We start from the raw sequence: 17,229 nt of genomic DNA on the forward strand, positions 1-17,229 counted from the left end.
TAAATGATGTCTCAAAGCGAATGCTTTCATTGAAAACCGAAAATTTCAAACTTGATTTTAAACATTTTTGATATACCCCCTACAGAAATGACTTGAAATTGTGGAAAGTTTTCTAAGTCAGGATGGCACATTTTGGTATTATTTTGGTATTAAAGTGTTTTATCAAATTCCTCTGAAATTATGGGAAAATTTTGACCAATTTTGACAAAATAATTAATTTTGCGCTAAAACGAAGTCTCAAAGCGAATGCTTTCATTGAAAACCGGAAATTTCAAACTTGATTTTAAATATTTTTGATATACCCCCTACAGAAATGACTTGAAATTGTGGAAAGTTTTCTAAGTCAGGATGCCACATTTTGGTATTATTTTGGTATTAAAGTGTTTTATCAATTTCCTCTGAAACTATGGGGAAATTTTGACCAATTTTGACAAAATAATTAATTTTGCGCTAAAACGAGGTCTCAAAGCGAATGCTTTCATTGAAAACCGGAAATTTAAAACGTGATTTTAAACATTTTTGAAATGACTTGAAATTGTGGAAAATTTTCTGAGTCAGGATGCCACATTTTGGTATTATTTTGGTATTGAAAGGTTTCATCAATTTTCTCTGAAACTATGGATTTTTTTTTTATTTTTGACGAGATAATTAATTTTGCGCTAAAATGACTTGAAACCCAAAAATTTTAAAGCTGATTTAAATTTTTTTTTGTGATATACCCACTAATATTTTTTTCAAAAACGTTGAAATTTTTCTAAGTTGGGATAACCAAATACTTTGAAAAACGAGTCAATCAACAGATTATTGAATTTTGGTGAATTTCAATCCAGTTTCATTTTAATAATACTTATTTTTCAATCTTGTTATTTTTCAGAAGCTTCAAGAACTTCAAGTACAGCCGTTCATCAATGACAAATGCATTCGGTGTGGTGAAGAATATCACTAAAAACAACATGGAATCATCAGGTGAGTAGATTTGGTTGTTGCATAAGGATCATTTACGTTTTTTTCACTAACTGCAACTGCTGCACTAAAAATGGTATGAAAATAGCAAATTTTGGTATTACTTGTGCAAATACCAGCGACCAAAATGTGCTCTTGGTTGCCCAGTAATAGATGATAAAATACCATGAAATCAAACCAATATCATGTTTGTGGAAGACCACAGGAATACCAAAATATGATTTTCCAAGGGCGCGGGAATACCTAAAATTAAAACCATGACAATACCAAGTTTTGGTATTCAAGCAATGTTAAAAACTCCAGAAGACCTCAACTTGGTATTGAAATGACTTTATTTTGTGGTATTATTTTACCTTTGGAATAACATGGTATGGTATTGTTGTGCCCTTCCACATACAAGCTTTTGGTATGATTTCATGGTATTTTACCATCTATTACTGGGCAACCAAGGGTACATTTTGGTCGCTGTTATTTGCCCAAGTAATACCAAAATTTGGTATTCCCGTGTTACCCTGCTCGGGTAGCGATGACAGCCCCCCAGCGGCTGATCAAGACGAAGGAGAAGCAACTCTGCTTCAATTGCCTCCGGACGGGACATACCTCGACGCAGTGTGTGTCCACCGGAGCGTGCGCGACGTGCGAGGAGCGGCACCACACCCTGCTGCACGCCGACTACCGGAGAAATCCAAAGCAACCGACAACACAAACGAAGGTGGAGCAACCTGGTGCTCCACAACAGGCCGAAACGGATCAAGTGACGCCAGAAGCCAGCTCCTCTGGACAACTAGCGCCGGACGCGCTGTCAGCCGTCGCGGACTTTCGGAATAAACCCAGCCCACACCCTTGCCGTGGTTTATTAATAGCAGCAACCAAGAATGAAGCACATTTGACGAAGGACACTCTGGACGGACACAACGCGAACGAGATGGCTGGCGTCGAGCAGATGCAGCCACGTTCCGACACATCGATGATTCCTGCTGGAGCCCAACTCGCCGTCAGAGTCAACTTGGTGGCTCTGCGCGAGACGAGCTTCAGCCAGGTCTTGGACGGCACGATTGGAAGTGGCGCAGCACACGAAGAAGCGGTCTTGATTCAAGGCACAGAGTTTGAGGATCGACCCAAGCTAGAGCAGCACACCGAAGCCAGTGCACGAGAAGATCGAGCCTACAAGGATTCAAGTGAGGTGAGTGATCCAATGGATTTTAAGAAGACGTACCTTCCGTTCCACACGATGGTACAATATTCGAAGACGACGCTGGCTTTTCAAGCCGAGCGATTTCTGTCCAACGACACAAGGTTCAAGGTCCCAAGACGCAGCGCTCTGATGCAATCAGTGTACATGAGAAGACCAAAAACGCATCGTGGCTCGTGGAGCAGATGACGCGCACAAGGGCGGCCTCGGCGCCGCACAAGGCTGCTGCAGTTGACACACATCTGAGCGATGAGCGTTCGAAATATCCAGCAACTGCAGCACCGGCATGGAAGAAGAAGAGTGGCACTGGAAGATCCCACTCACACGAGCGGTCGGTGTACGCCAACCCACTAAAGCGAGTGACACCAGACGGAATAGGAGAAAGTCCATGGAGAAGCACAACAAGATGTCGGTTTCCGACAATCGGGAAGCACCAACAATCCCTGGAGTACATTCCACGAGTCGGCCAGGCCTTTTGGCAGCCCCTGCGACTGTCAACTGCGCTGACCGGCGCATCCTGTAAGAACGTAACGAAGATTAGCCCGGTTTTGGACAACAGGGCGAAAGGGGACCGCATCGACTTGCGGATCCCAAGAGCGCTCGGCGAAGAATTGAGAGAACACATACCTGGTCAAAGTACGGCCACACATAGGAGGCGAAAGAGTGACCTTTGGATCGCCTGGATATCAACGCACTATGGTACATTGGGTGGCCAAGTTTCAAAAAAGTGACCTTCTCCAAATATTTTTTGGTATTTTTTTCTCGAAAGTAAACATTCTAACTAAGAAAAATCCAAATTTTCAAAGCTCTAAGTTTGTTCGTTACGGAGATACGCAAGCTGAAAGTCAAAAAATGGAGTAAAAAACTAGCGTTTTTCGTAAAAAAGGCTGATTGTTTAATTTTAACATAGCTCAGCCATTTTAAATGTTTTACTAGGACAAATATACATCGTTGGAAAGGTAATGAGATAAGCTTTGAAAATATTAATAGATAAAATGTAGTTTCTAAACCAAAAACTGAAGTTTTCATCGAATAACTGGAGCATTTTTTGACAAATCATATTTTTTTTGTGTTTGTTAATCGAGTACTTTTTTTGCTAACCGATGCTAAACATGAAACTAAGATCACTTGAAAGATTGGATTATAATCTAACATTGCTGAAATTTCCAGCCTGCGATTTTTTGCGTTTTCGGAGATATGCCATTTTGAACATTTACGTTTTATCAAAATTTGCTGCAATCTACATATGCGCCCGTTTATTTCACTTGCTTTGCTACACGCAGAAAAAAGTTTTGTAGAATCAGCCTGTACGAGGTTTGAATCAACAAAATTTTTGTTGAATATAATCAACGCTGATTTTGGTTTGAAACAAACCTTGATTTTCTCGATTCAACAAAAGTCTTTTGTTGTTTTGAAAAAGCTGCTTTGACGTTTAGCGTTGATTCAACAAAAATTATGATTTTCAAATCAACAAAACGTTTTGTTGATTCAAATATGCCTTATTTTTCTGCGTGTACCTACTTCGTGGGCATCGTCGCTTCAAAAATCAATACCTGGTTTCAAGAAGTTCGAAATGACTTTATTGGAATTTTCTGTTGCCTACATTGAGTACCTTAGTCAAAATAAGGTATTCGTACCGAAGTTTCTCAAGCGAAACTGGAGAATCTCAGTTTGATACCGGAAAAAGTATTCAGCAAAATGTTGACTTAGCATGATGAATTTCTGCGATCAATCCATGAAACTGATTCACATTTAAGTTCTATGTTGGTTAGTATAAAACATCATAAAAAGTACCTTTAACATATCCTGAAGCTGTCACAAACTCTATTTTTATCGTTTTACTTCATAGTTAATATTTTGAATAAAATTAATTTTTCTGTCAGGGTAGGGGGGGTCTCAAGTTATATGGCATGGACTCACAAAAAGAAACACACAGCAGTAAATAATAAATATTTGACTTAAAATGAATTTATTACGCTTAACAAAATTTTGTTGGAGGAGGAGGAGAGGGGGTGAAAGAAACAGGAGGGAGGGGTTGTGTCCTTAAAGTGGGGATGTATTAGCTTATCCATAATTTTATAATATAAACTTGCAATACAATATATACGCAATTCTGTTGCACTTGCAAATGTATGAAAAGACTATTTATTATAAACAATCAACTATTGAAAAACATGAAAAGTCATAAAAATCGACGTATATCATTTGAATACCATACAATTACCCAAATTTGTATGAAAAAACATTTAAAAAGCAAAAAAATAATTTGGCCGCCTGTTTGTATGGAGATGGCCCATAGTGTTGCCGTGGTTTATTAATAGCAGCAACCAAGAATGAAGCACATTTGACGAAGGACACTCTGGACGGACACAACGCGAACGAGATGGCTGGCGTCGAGCAGATGCAGCCACGTTCCGACACATCGATGATTCCTGCTGGAGCCCAACTCGCCGTCAGAGTCAACTTGGTGGCTCTGCGCGAGACGAGCTTCAGCCAGGTCTTGGACGGCACGATTGGAAGTGGCGCAGCACACGAAGAAGCGGTCTTGATTCAAGGCACAGAGTTTGAGGATCGACCCAAGCTAGAGCAGCACACCGAAGCCAGTGCACGAGAAGATCGAGCCTACAAGGATTCAAGTGAGGTGAGTGATCCAATGGATTTTAAGAAGACGTACCTTCCGTTCCACACGATGGTACAATATTCGAAGACGACGCTGGCTTTTCAAGCCGAGCAATTTCTGTCCAACGACACAAGGTTCAAGGTCCCAAGACGCAGCGCTCTGATGCAATCAGTGTACATGAGAAGACCAAAAAACGCATCGTGGCTCGTGGAGCAGATGACGCGCACAAGGGCGGCCTCGGCGCCGCACAAGGCTGCTGCAGTTGACACACATCTGAGCGATGAGCGTTCGAAATATCCAGCAACTGCAGCACCGGCATGGAAGAAGAAGAGTGGCACTGGAAGATCCCACTCACACGAGCAGTCGGTGTACGCCAACCCACTAAAGCGAGTGACACCAGACGGAATAGGAGAAAGTCCATGGAGAAGCACAACAAGATGTCGGTTTCCGACAATCGGGAAGCACCAACAATCCCTGGAGTACATTCCACGAGTCGGCCAGGCCTTTTGGCAGCCCCTGCGACTGTCAACTGCGCTGACCGGCGCATCCTGTAAGAACGTAACGAAGATTAGCCCGGGTTTGGACAACAGGGCGAAAGGGGACCGCATCGACTTGCGGATCCCAAGAGCGCCCGGCGAAGAATTGAGAGAACACATACCTGGTCAAAGTACGGCCACACATAGGAGGCGAAAGAGTGACCTTTGGATCGCCTGGATATCAACGCACTATGGTACATTGGGTGGCCAAGTTTCAAAAAAGTGACCTTCTCCAAATATTTTTTGGTATTTTTTTCTCGAAAGTAAACATTCTAACTAAGAAAAATCCAAATTTTCAAAGCTCTAAGTTTGTTCGTTACGGAGATACGCAAGCTGAAAGTCAAAAAATGGAGTAAAAAACTAGCGTTTTTCGTAAAAAAGGCTGGTTGTTTAATTTTAACATAGCTCAGCCATTTTAAATGTTTTACTAGGACAAATATACATCGTTGGAAAGGTAATGAGATAAGCTTTGAAACTATTAATAGATAAAATGTAGTTTCTAAACCAAAAACTGAAGTTTTCATCGAATAACTGGAGCATTTTTTGACAAATCATATTTTTTTTGTGTTTGTTAATCGAGTACTTTTTTTGCTAACCGATGCTAAACATGAAACTAAGATCACTTGAAAGATTGGATTATAATCTAACATTGCTGAAATTTCCAGCCTGCGATTTTTTGCGTTTTCGGAGATATGCCATTTTGAACATTTACGTTTTATCAAAATTTGCTGCATATGCGCCCGTTTATTTCACTTGCTTTGCTACCTACTTCGTGGGCATCGTCGCTTCAAAAATCAATACCTGGTTTCAAGAAGTTCGAAATGACTTTATTGGAATTTTCTGTTGCCTACATTGAGTACCTTAGTCAAAATAAGGTATTCGTACCGAAGTTTCTCAAGCGAAACTGGAGAATCTCAGTTTGATACCGGAAAAAGTATTCAGCAAAATGTTGACTTAGCATGATGAATTTCTGCGATCAATCCATGAAACTGATTCACATTTAAGTTCTATGTTGGTTAGTATAAAACATCATAAAAAGTACCTTTAACATATCCTGAAGCTGTCACAAACTCTATTTTTATCGTTTTACTTCATAGTTAATATTTTGAATAAAATTAATTTTTCTGTTAGGGTAGGGGGGGGGTCTCAAGTTATATGGCATGGACTCACAAAAAGAAACACACAGCAGTAAATAATAAATATTTGACTTAAAATGAATTTATTACGCTTAACAAAATTTTGTTGGAGGAGGAGGAGAGGGGGGTGAAAGAAACAGGAGGGAGGGGTTGTGTCCTTAAAGTGGGGATGTATTAGCTTATCCATAATTTTATAATATAAACTTGCAATACAATATATACGCAATTCTGTTGCACTTGCAAATGTATGAAAAGACTATTTATTATAAACAATCAACTATTGAAAAACATGAAAAGTCATAAAAATCGACGTATATCATTTGAATACCATACAATTACCCAAATTTGTATGAAAAAACATTTAAAAAGCAAAAAAATAATTTGGCCGCCTGTTTGTATGGAGATGGCCCATAGTGCGCTGCTGATCGGGAACCGAAAAACCCGTTTCCCAATAGGTCCCCCCGGTCCCGGTCTCGGTCGATCTTCCAAAATGGTGTAGAGAAGAAAAATTTCATCTCGCCAAGTGGCACATAACTTTGGGTCGTCTTGACCATCGTCTTCGTCTTCGTGGCCACTTCTCCGCTGGACCTGGAAGATGTGGCATTTCGCGGTGCAAACTAATGAACACATTATAAAGTGCGTCGTCGCCGTGATCCGCGAGCAGGAGCTGCAGGTTGAGTTGAGTTATTTTTATGGTCGCGGAATTTGACGTTGCAAAAGGCAGAACAGAACCGGGAGAGGAATCTGGGCACGATTCGGGCCATGTCCGCGCCCTACTTTGTCTGCTCGAAAACATCTAGTGTAGTGCAAATTGAATTTCCCTTTAACTACCCGCACGTTGCGCACTCCATCGGAAAAGGAAAACCCGGAGTTCAGGTTCCGAGAATTGGAGTAGCAGCATCAATTAGTTGGATGTTTTTTGAAGATACAGATCGTTTCGAGCCTCACGAAGCGTGATGCGCCATGTCAAGTATCGTTCGAGGAGGTGTACGATTCATTTAGTTTGTCAACACAAACAACACACGAGGGCTGCTGCATGAAAAGTGATATGTGGCCATGTCACGGCCACGAAATCTGTGTCATCCCCTCCCGTTGGTTTGTAGTTTGCATGTTGGAACTGAAAATGGGAAAAACTTTTGTTAACTTCTTTGAAGAAATTTATTGTGAATTGACAAATTTCGAAAATATTTTCCAAATATTAATTAACTGTATAATTTTACGGATTTTTTTTTATATTTTATGGCTCTGATAACTACACAGTAGCTCTGGGGATATTACCAGACCCCCAGTTCCCTAGGTAAAAATAAGTAACTGTGCCAATTTTGAGCCAAATCGGTTGAGGTTAAAGAGTCGCAATAGATCGTTAAAGTTGGTGAAAACAAAATCTTTTCATACAAAAACCTCATCTTTGAATCATTCATAACTCGTCAGGGTTAACTCGGATCGTTTAGCGGTCTTCGACAAAGTTGTTTGTAATGAAATTTTACACTTTAATTTCACATCTGACAATAAACCGACACATATAACGCCAACTTTAGGTGAAATTTCGAAACGTTTGCCTTTCCCAATACATTTTTGCGATATTTTCCATACAAACTTCTACGTTCAAAAGGACCCTTAAACCTTAACCGAAAAATCAAAAATCAAATTATTCGCTCTACAGCATTCCCAAGTAACAATTTAATGCTCGATTAAAACTTTCTAGTTTGGAAAAGATTTTTGTAGCAACCTCTAGGAACTCCTAAAACTTATAACAAAGCATAAAGCATTTATAAATGCTCTCTAAAAGAGAACCAAAAACCTGTACAAAAAAGGAACAGCATGCTGATTTGCTTGATTTAAGAGCGAGTTCACGAACAGGGCATATCCCTTTGTATGGGACGTCGTTTGGACCTCAACAATCTGCCTGAAATTTTCAGGGGTTGTTTGTATATATAAAACTAGCATCTGGCCAAAATATGAGCACTCTAGGTCAAGGGGAAGTGGGGCCAATCGGGACACAAAGTTTGAAGGTTCAAAAACGTCAAAAATCGTAAAAAGGCTGTAACTTCTGCAAAATTCAATTTAATTTCAAAATTCAAAATGCATCTGAAAGGCATTAAAAATGCAACAAAATGCAGGGTAGAACATCCCAATTGGTTGGATCTAAAGGGAGTTATTGGCATTTTAGTGAAAAAATAACACAATTTTCAAACTCAAATAAAAAAGTGTTCCATCCAAATATCAACTCGGTTCGAGCTGCAGCTTGTAGGGGACATCTGGGACTACCATTTTAGACTGAGAACGCTTTGGGTAAGGCAGTTAGATACTTTTACTTTTAGTGAATTTTTTGGCTGTAAATTTTTGCTCGGGGGACCTCTTGGATCCCATTTTCTGATAATAATTTTATCATATTCGTGTTTCTGAGACAATTTCACAATAGAAACATGCATAAAAATGTTTATTTTCATCCATTGCAACCCTTTAAAAAATGAAAGTTAAAAAAATCCGCAAAAACAAGCAAAACTGTAAATGACAGTGCGTACACAGAAAAAAAAATGTAAATTTACACAGCACGTATTGTAATCGCACATTCCGGCTAGCTCAATAAAATACCCAACATAGCAAACATTTTGGCTCACATGCTTGTATTTACCGTACCAACACCCCACGTTGCCCCTCGGGCTTCATGTTCTTTACCGTAGCCTAAACTTTCCTAGCAAGCCTTGACTTTCTCTTAATATCTAAGCGCGAGACATGCGCGGTTTTCTTCTTACCAGTGGCGCCACTGTTCTTCCTACCCCCTTCGCGTGCTGCTCAGCCCGCTCATCCAGCTGTGTTCTTCCGCCACCGCCCTTGGCGATGCTGCTCCTCGGCGCACGTCGCCGTTCTTCAAATCCGGCTCGCTGGCACACGACTTCTCCGAGCCGATGTGATGAATGTCTTCCACTCGCCGCTCCGCCGAAACGCCGTAGGCACAACGTTCGCCAGTGATTTCGGCCGATGTCCGCTCGCCCAGCCGATCCGCCGCTGGTCACAGTGTCCGACGGCGATGCTGGCCGATTGCCACTTGCTCCGTGCGATGCTGCGCCCGTCGAGCGAAAACTCCACACAAAAGGCCCTGCAGAAACCAACATTAGTATCCCGTTCAAGATGGCGTCTTTGGCGTGGCACTCACCCTTTTTGGGGCCTTTTTTGCGTCTTCTTCCGCGCGGATTCCGTTCGGGCCGAGCCCGATGATGTGGGAGTGGTGAGCTGCCGATGCCGGTGTATCTGGATGGGAAAGCGAAACATCAGCAATCGCCTCTTTCGGGCAAACATGAGTGCTTTTACCTTCTGGCGGCTGCGCCTGCTTTTAATCGCACCTCTGGGCTTCTCTTGCGTTCCGTGTCTGCTGCCGGAATCGCGCTGATCTGGGGGAGGAGATGTGGCGTGAGTTTTGGCCGGAAACAAGCAGCCGCTTGGTTACCTGTGGTTCTTCGTTGCGATTCGGGTCTTCCTGCGCGCGTGCTCGTCGTGCCACTGGTGTTTCGCACCGTCGAGCGTCTTTCTTTCCCGCCGGTCTTTGTTCCGTCCGTGGCCAAATCTGGGGAGTTTCTTAAGTTAGAACCGTGGCGATATGGCTTCTTCCGCACTTACTTGTCAGCTTGTTCTTCGATGCGGGATCCGTTTGCCGTGACCTTGCTGGTTGGCCAACACGCCGGAATTACCGCGGCAGCAGGATGTTGTGGCTTTTCGTGTGGAGTTTTCTGGAAGCGAATCCTATTTGGCCGGCCCAATCTGCGGCTCAACGAAGCCGACGTCGTGAAGTCGCGATGTCCGGGGTGCGGGAACGGATATTATCCCCGGCGGCGGGTTTCTCTCCGCTCACGCGGTTTCGACGACCGGACAGATTCGCCGTCCACGCGGTAAACCGATCGACACACAGCGTGGAGCTTCTCCACCACACGTCTTGTTCGTTCACTGGCAGCCACAGACTATTTTTTCGCAGCAAGCGGAAGTGATTGCGCATGATAGTGTTGGTGCGCAGTTCAAGCAAATTATTGTTTTCAAGCGAGCGTTAGCAGCGTTTGCGAGCGAACGGGGGGTTTTTTGTTTACATATCTACACGGTAGCTCACATTTACAGAAAACGGACTTATTTTCTAGGCCTACGCAATACAGTCCTACCATTTGGGCAAAAATTTTCCGTGTGGTACGGAAGTTCCACACGGAAAATTTTCAAACTTCACTTCCTTAGAAGCGTGCTGGAGGCAAATTCTGATCGGTGTGAACTACATCACATACAAACTAACAAAAATCTTCAGTGCGAGAGCCGGGGTTGCTCTCCAAATCATGATCAATCAAATCTGAACATAAACAAACTCGAAGTTGTGGCTGCACGGCCACACAGAAAACGATCAGCTGGCCAACGTTGACCTGGCCCAGAGCGCCTCCAGCGCAGTTCTTGTTGCATCCTTCTGGCGTGCCCCCAAATGGTAACATTCAATGATCTTTACAGCTAATAATCTGAAAATTAACTGCAAGCTCTACAACTAACATTGAATAATAACTAACGAAAGGATTAGGGATAATTTGCTTAGTATCTAGGTGTCAAAATCGGTGGAGATAACGATTAGCACTCTAGAAGCTCTCAAACGACAAAGTCGACATAGTCGTGAGAGAGTGGTCGATTCCCGGAGGTTTGAGAGGATTTCCCCGTCTCCTATCACCATGAGTCCGGCTAAGGGTTAAATCCAGCGGTTTCCCGACTGGACGTCCGCGCCCTAGGTTCGCGTTGCTTTTGATGGTAGTGTCATGGTGATGCCTCAACGACCGAAGACCTGAGAGAGTGAGCTGAATCGTGACAACACTGGACGATTGTGCCGGTCCAGGCAAGAGAAAGTGTTTTACCCGAAGGTGTTTTGAGAAGTTTGGAGCTGGCATGCTCATAGCAAGATTTCTGATCTGAATCGGGGTTTTCTCGCCGACGCTTGCGCTCAGGGCCCAAGAAGCGCTTGTGCTCGGTGGTTGTTGTGGTTTCTTGTCCGGTTTCCTCCAGCGTCAGCGTTCCCGGTTGTCAGTTCTCCAGCGGCTGTCCTGCGTCGAAGCTGCTCCAGTTGCTGCCCTCCTGCGGTCAGTGCGTGCTGCGTCCAGAACCTCTGCATGAGGCTTGTCTTCGTCGGCACTGCACTACACGGTAAGCCAGTACTGCTACTGTTGTCCTCGGCGCGCTTCAACGTTCCGGACTCTCCTACTGTTTCCTCGCCATCCCGGTTGCTCGCGCTTTGCTTCGCACCGTGTGTTGTTTGTCTGGTCCTCCTCGCGTGGTATGAAGGCTACATAGCTGGCTGGGTCATACCGCTGCAAAACAGCTTGATGACCTTTCTCCTCCTCGTTCCTCAGATGACATGTTTACCGCTTTGCGTGTTTGTTGTTCTTGTCGATCTGGTTAGCAACCTTTTGGTTGCAGACATAGCTTTGGGAATGTAGAATCAGTCGGACTTCAGGTCTTTGGCGTGGTACCGTCCTCGCTTGCCACTCGAGATGTCCTCCAGCTCGTACAGGTTGTGGCCGAGCACCGCCTTCACGATCGCCGGAACGTACTTCGGGTTGAGCTTCTGGTTGACGTGATCTGCTTTAGACGACAACGAGAACAGCTTCCGCCAAACAAGTTCTCCCACTTTGAACGACACGGCTCGAGTGCGCAGGTTGTATCGCTGCTTGGACTTCTCGTGGTTGTTCTTGATCTTCTGGATGACGAACTCGTGGATTCGCTTGATATTCGACAGACGCAAGTCCTGTGCGAGCTTTGGATCGTGCGGCGCGTTCAGATCTTGCTGTTTGTACAGATCGGTATGCAGAATCAGGTCCCTTCCAAAATTCGCAAAGTGCGGGCTTACCCCGGTGGCTTCGTGCTTCGCGCTGTTGATCGCCGCAACAATCGACGGCAAGTTCTCGTCCCAGGAACGGTGATCCTCGTCGAGCAGTGCTCGGATGCAGGTGACCAGCACTCTGTTGACGCGCTCGGCGTTGTTGACCATCGGGCAGTAGTATGCGGTGGTCATGTGCTCGATCTTGTGCCGTGCGAGAAGCGATTTGAACGCTGCTGACACAAACTGCTTGCCGTTGTCGCTGAGCACGATCCTTGGCCTGGAATAACGCAAAAGACTTCTTTCTCCAAGAACGCCACCATCTTGCACGTGTCAGCGCTTCGCATGGGGTGCGCGATCACGTACTTCGTTACCCAGTCTACAATCACGAGCAGAACCGTGTTCCCGTCTTTCGACCTCGGCAGTGGACCCACAAAATCGATCGAGATGAGTTCCCAGGGCACGCGCGCTGGCTTGAGCTTTCCCATCGTCGGCATCATCTTGGTGTTTGGCGCTTTGCTGGCCTTACAGACCGCACAGGAGCGAACGTAACGACCAACGTCTTGCTGCATCTTTGGCCAGTAGTAGAAGTTCTGCAGCTTTTGCCACGTTTTCTGGAATCCCAAGTGCGCACCGGTCACCGAATCGTGGAACTTGCTGATCACGTCTGCTCTTTCGCCCAACGGAACTGCTTTCTTCCATTTGTGCACCGTATTTCCCAATTCATCCTTGCAGCGACAGTTCTTGTACAGCTCGCCGTTCGCAACTTTGAAGTCCGGAAACTTGTCCGGCTGTTTTTCCACGCTCTGCTTCATTCGCTTGTACCAGCTGTCGTCCATCGCCTTCACCGCAAACACCAGCGACGCAACAATCCTTGAGAGCGCGTCGGGGACGACGTTGCACGATCCTTTTCGGTACTCGATCTTGAAGTCAAACGCGTTTAGCCGCAAAATCCATCTGCACATCAGCGCGGTAGGGTTCTTGATCGATCGCAAGTACGTCAGAGCCGAGTGGTCGCAGTACACCGTGAATCTTACTCCTTCGACGTAACCACGAAAGTGTTCAATTGCTCTGATGACCGCTAAACATTCCCTTTCCGTCACTGAGTAGTTGCGCTCCGAAGCGGACAGCTTTTGCGAGAAGTACGCGATCGGGTGTTCCTCTCCGTCGATCTCTTGCGCGAGTACCGCACCGATGGCCGTGTCGCTTGCGTCACACGCTATGTTGAACGGCTTCGAGTAGTCCGGCATGGCCAGAACGGGCGCAGACACTAGCAACGACTTCAGCTTTACGAACTCGTCCTCAGCGGCCGGAGTCCACTTGAACTTGACTTTCGCTTTCGTTAGCTCGGTGAGCGGCACTGCAATGCACGAGAAGTTGGCGATAAAACGACGATACCAACCGCAAAGCCCCAAGAAACGTTGTACGTCCTTTCTGTTCTCTGGTCTCGGAAACTTCACAATACACGCTACCTTGCCTTCGTCGACCTTCCAGCCGTTTTCGTTCAGCACGTATCCCAGGTACTTCATCTCGCTGCGGCAGAATTTCGACTTGTCTGGAGATATCGTAAGGTTTGCGTCCCTCAGTCGCTCGGCAACGATGTTCAGCAGCCTAAGATGTTCGTCAAAATTCCTGGAACAGATGATCACGTCGTCTAGGTAGTGGAAAACATGCGGCTCGAGATCGGCGAATAGATGCGTCATCAAGCGCGCCAGGGCTTGGCTCGCTGTACACAACCCAAACGGTACAACCTTGAACTGGAAGTGGCCACGTCCCGGTACAGTAAACGCTGTCATTGGTCTTGACTCCTTTTCCAGCGGCAACTGCCAGAATGCGTCCTTCAAGTCGATCGACGAGATGTACCTGCAGCCGCCCAGGTTGTTGATGATGTTGGCGATCTGCGGAATCGGGTGCCCTTCGTTCTGCATGATCGAGTTCAGGTAGCGCGCGTCCAGACACACTCTATACTGGCCCGTTTTCTTCTTCACCGCCACCAGCGGGTTGTTCCAGGGACTGAACATTGCTTCTTCGATCACGTCCAGCGCGAGCATCCGGTCGACCTCCTTGTTGACCTCATCCAGCACGTACTTCGACATGACGTAGACCCTCTGCTTCTTCGGTTTCGCCTCTCCAATGTCAATTCGGTGCACGTACTTCGTTGTGCGTCCGATCATGCCTTCCCGGCTACACGGAAACTTCACGATCGCCTTGTCCAGCTGCCACTGTTCCTGCTTGTTGAGTTCTCGCATGGGTTCCGGATCCGGTTCGGTTTCGATCGGTTTTGTCGTGATCGAACAGCAGATTGCTTTGACTCCGAAGGCTTCCCAAAAGTTCATGCCGAGAATCAAAGAGTTTGGTAGCGAAGGGATCAGCAGAACTGGAATCGTTTCGTGTCTTCCGTTGTACGCTATTGGTAGGTTCGCAAACTCCTCGATCTCGTGGTTCGTTCCGTCCGCTGTTTGGATGCCGCCCTTGAGTGTTCCTCTCTTCAGCTGCAGTTCGTCTACGATGTCCACCCAAGCTCCTCCGAGAAGCGAACAGTTCGCTCCGCTGTCCAGCAGACCGGTGATCTCTTTGCCCAATATGTTGATCGTCGCGTGTGGACGGTTTTCGCTTCCGGTGTTGATGATAATTGAGTTGATATGTTGGAGTTCAGGATAATTCGAGGGATTGTAGAATTGACGCGAGGAGGTTGAACCCTCTGCTACTGGCTCCCCGCTTGACCGTTTCCCTGTTCTGCGTAGCACTCCGGACAGTTTCTGAGCGTGTATCCTTTGCGGCCGCATCTGTAGCAGAAGAACACGGCTTGCGCTTTGTCACAATCAGTGAAACGGTGTCCCTCTTCGTCGCAATTCCAACACAACAACGTGCCTTGTCTTTGTTCCGCCCTTGGTCTTGTCGCTACTTGTTCTGGACTACGCTGGTTGACTCGCGGTTGCGCGGACTCGCTTTGCTGATGGTTGTTTCTTGCCCCCATCGGCTGCTGTTCTTCTGCTACCGGATGTTGTTGATGGGATTGCCAACGCTGTCCTGCATAGTTTCCTCCTCTTCTGTACTGTTCGTTGCTGCGTTTCTGAAACTGTGTACGGATCGCACAAATCTGCTGCGTCAGTTGTTCTATCTGTTCCGTCCAATCGTCCTCGTCCAGGTTGTCCCGCTGGTCCGCGCTTGCCGCGTCGTATCTCCCTCGCCTGTCCTGGTTCTCTTCCCGACTGTCGATCGCATTCACCCTGCCGCCAAACCTCTGCCATCCTGCGTTGTTTGCTTGTGAGCGCTGCGAACCGCTGGGTGTGGCCAGATTTGGCTCGAGAAGCGAACTGTGCGGGATTGGCGTTCGACGCTGGTGTGTGAGAAGCGTACGCGTGTCGTCATAGGCGTTGCAAACTTCGACCATGTCTTGGATTGTCTGCGGTCTTGCCGACGCCAGGATGGTTGCGTACTCTGGGTTCATGTTCTTTTTCAGTATGAAAAACTTGTCCTCCTGTGACATCGGCGGTTGCACGAAGCGGAAGAGCGCAGAGATATCCCGATAGTACTTCTGGAACTTTTCGTTTGCGCCTTGGTATCTCGACGATGCTTCTTCGCGCAGCAGCTGGCCGTGATGGCTCGACAGGTACTCTTGCCGGATCATCAGCTTAAAGTTCTCCCAGGTGTCCAATTCTCCTTCGTTGAGCGCACGGCTGTACCAGTCCAGAGCGTCGTCCTGCAGCAGGTGCTTGATCGCCCGCAGCAACATCGCGTTATTGACTCCCTCCGAGAGAGCGAATGATTCTACTCGATCCAGGAACGTGTTCAGGTTGGTGGAATCTTTAGTTCCACGGAACTTGAATGGCCAGTTGTGGATTGCCTTCGGAATTCGCGCGCCTTCGGCTGGTTGACGTTCGCGGCGAAGCAGATCACACAGTACCCGATCCCTCAGTTCGTTGTATTCTGCGTCATCGTTCCCCAGCCGTGGCGGTGGAGTAATGTCTCGTCCTAGGTTCGGTGGAAGTGGCTGAGGGTTGCGCTGATGATGATTCGGGTTGAAAATTGGCCGCCCTCGCCCTCGACCTAGCAAATGCGGCCTTGGATCGACCGGTAAGCCTTGTCCTCCACGTGCTTGTGCTGCTGCGTTGCTGGCTTGCGCCGAAGCTTGACCCGACAGAAGTAGCAGATCATTCACGCTTTGGTCCGATGTCCTTTTCGGGATGGCTCCGGTTGATGCTCCTCGCGCGCTTGCAGAACTTCCTCTCTCCATGCCCGACGAATCGCCCCCAGCTGCACCTGCTAGCGATAGCTGATTGTTTTGCTGAGCGCTATCGCTGCTGACAGCTGTGCTGTTGTGCGCCGGCGCTGTGGAGTTTGAAACCGAACTGACACTGTACTGATTTGTTGACTGGTTGGCTGGGTAAAGAATTCGGAAAACCTGCCGTTTCGTACGCGTTATCGTGTCTCGCACTCCTGTCCACTCTTCTCGCATGTCCGCGGACGGCGGCGAAACCAGGGTGAGCCGATTGTAGTAATGGTTCAAGCGCGACACGATTGGTTCGAGGAAAGCGATATTGTTCCGTTCTATTCCGGTGATAATTTGGGGCAACAAACGATTGATCCGCGATTGACAGATTTTAATCTCCGACGAACCATCCACTACGTGAGACGAGGATGCGTAAATTCTCCCCGATTTCAAATCAGCTTGCATAACTTTCTCTAGTGTCGTACACTTAATTCTGTGCGTCATCGGCCCAAGGCCTGCTACACCACGAAGCTCTAACTCAAAGTTGAGTTCTTCATTGCTCAGATCAATGGGATTAACCTCCATCATCTTCGCTGAACTCTCAAAAGGTCTTCAAAAGCAAAATTATCCCAAACAACAAGAACTTTAAAACATAACTTTAATTTTTGCCACAAATGGTTTACAAAATAGCTACAACATGAATCGGTACGGCATCAGAAAAACTCACCACGACGGGCTT

The 17,229-nt window shown here is 46.3% G+C and overlaps 3 protein-coding genes across 3 annotated transcripts in view; 1 reads left to right on the forward strand and 2 right to left on the reverse strand.

The window, feature by feature from the left end:
* The window catches only part of LOC6049575 (GPI inositol-deacylase), a 234,199-nt gene that overhangs the window by 80,238 nt on the left and 136,732 nt on the right, over nucleotides 1-17,229 (forward strand). The gene's annotated exons all lie outside the window — the stretch shown is intronic.
* LOC119769828 lies at nucleotides 9,025-10,438 on the reverse strand. Its single transcript, XM_038263521.1, has 5 exons — nucleotides 10,298-10,438; nucleotides 9,896-10,012; nucleotides 9,760-9,839; nucleotides 9,605-9,699; nucleotides 9,025-9,547 (listed from the first exon to the last, which is right to left on the reverse strand). The coding sequence occupies exons 1-5, from the start codon at nucleotides 10,436-10,438 to the stop codon at nucleotides 9,171-9,173; spliced, it is 810 nt and encodes a 269-aa protein (XP_038119449.1). The 3' UTR covers nucleotides 9,025-9,170.
* LOC119769833 lies at nucleotides 11,900-17,078 on the reverse strand. Its single transcript, XM_038263530.1, has 3 exons — nucleotides 14,986-17,078; nucleotides 12,644-14,890; nucleotides 11,900-12,557 (listed from the first exon to the last, which is right to left on the reverse strand). Exons 1-3 carry the CDS (start codon nucleotides 17,076-17,078, stop codon nucleotides 11,900-11,902), a joined length of 4,998 nt encoding a protein of 1,665 aa, XP_038119458.1.

The sequence above is a fragment of the Culex quinquefasciatus genome, chromosome 1, assembly GCF_015732765.1.
Source record: "Culex quinquefasciatus strain JHB chromosome 1, VPISU_Cqui_1.0_pri_paternal, whole genome shotgun sequence".
NCBI classification, from domain to species: Eukaryota; Metazoa; Arthropoda; class Insecta; order Diptera; family Culicidae; genus Culex; species Culex quinquefasciatus.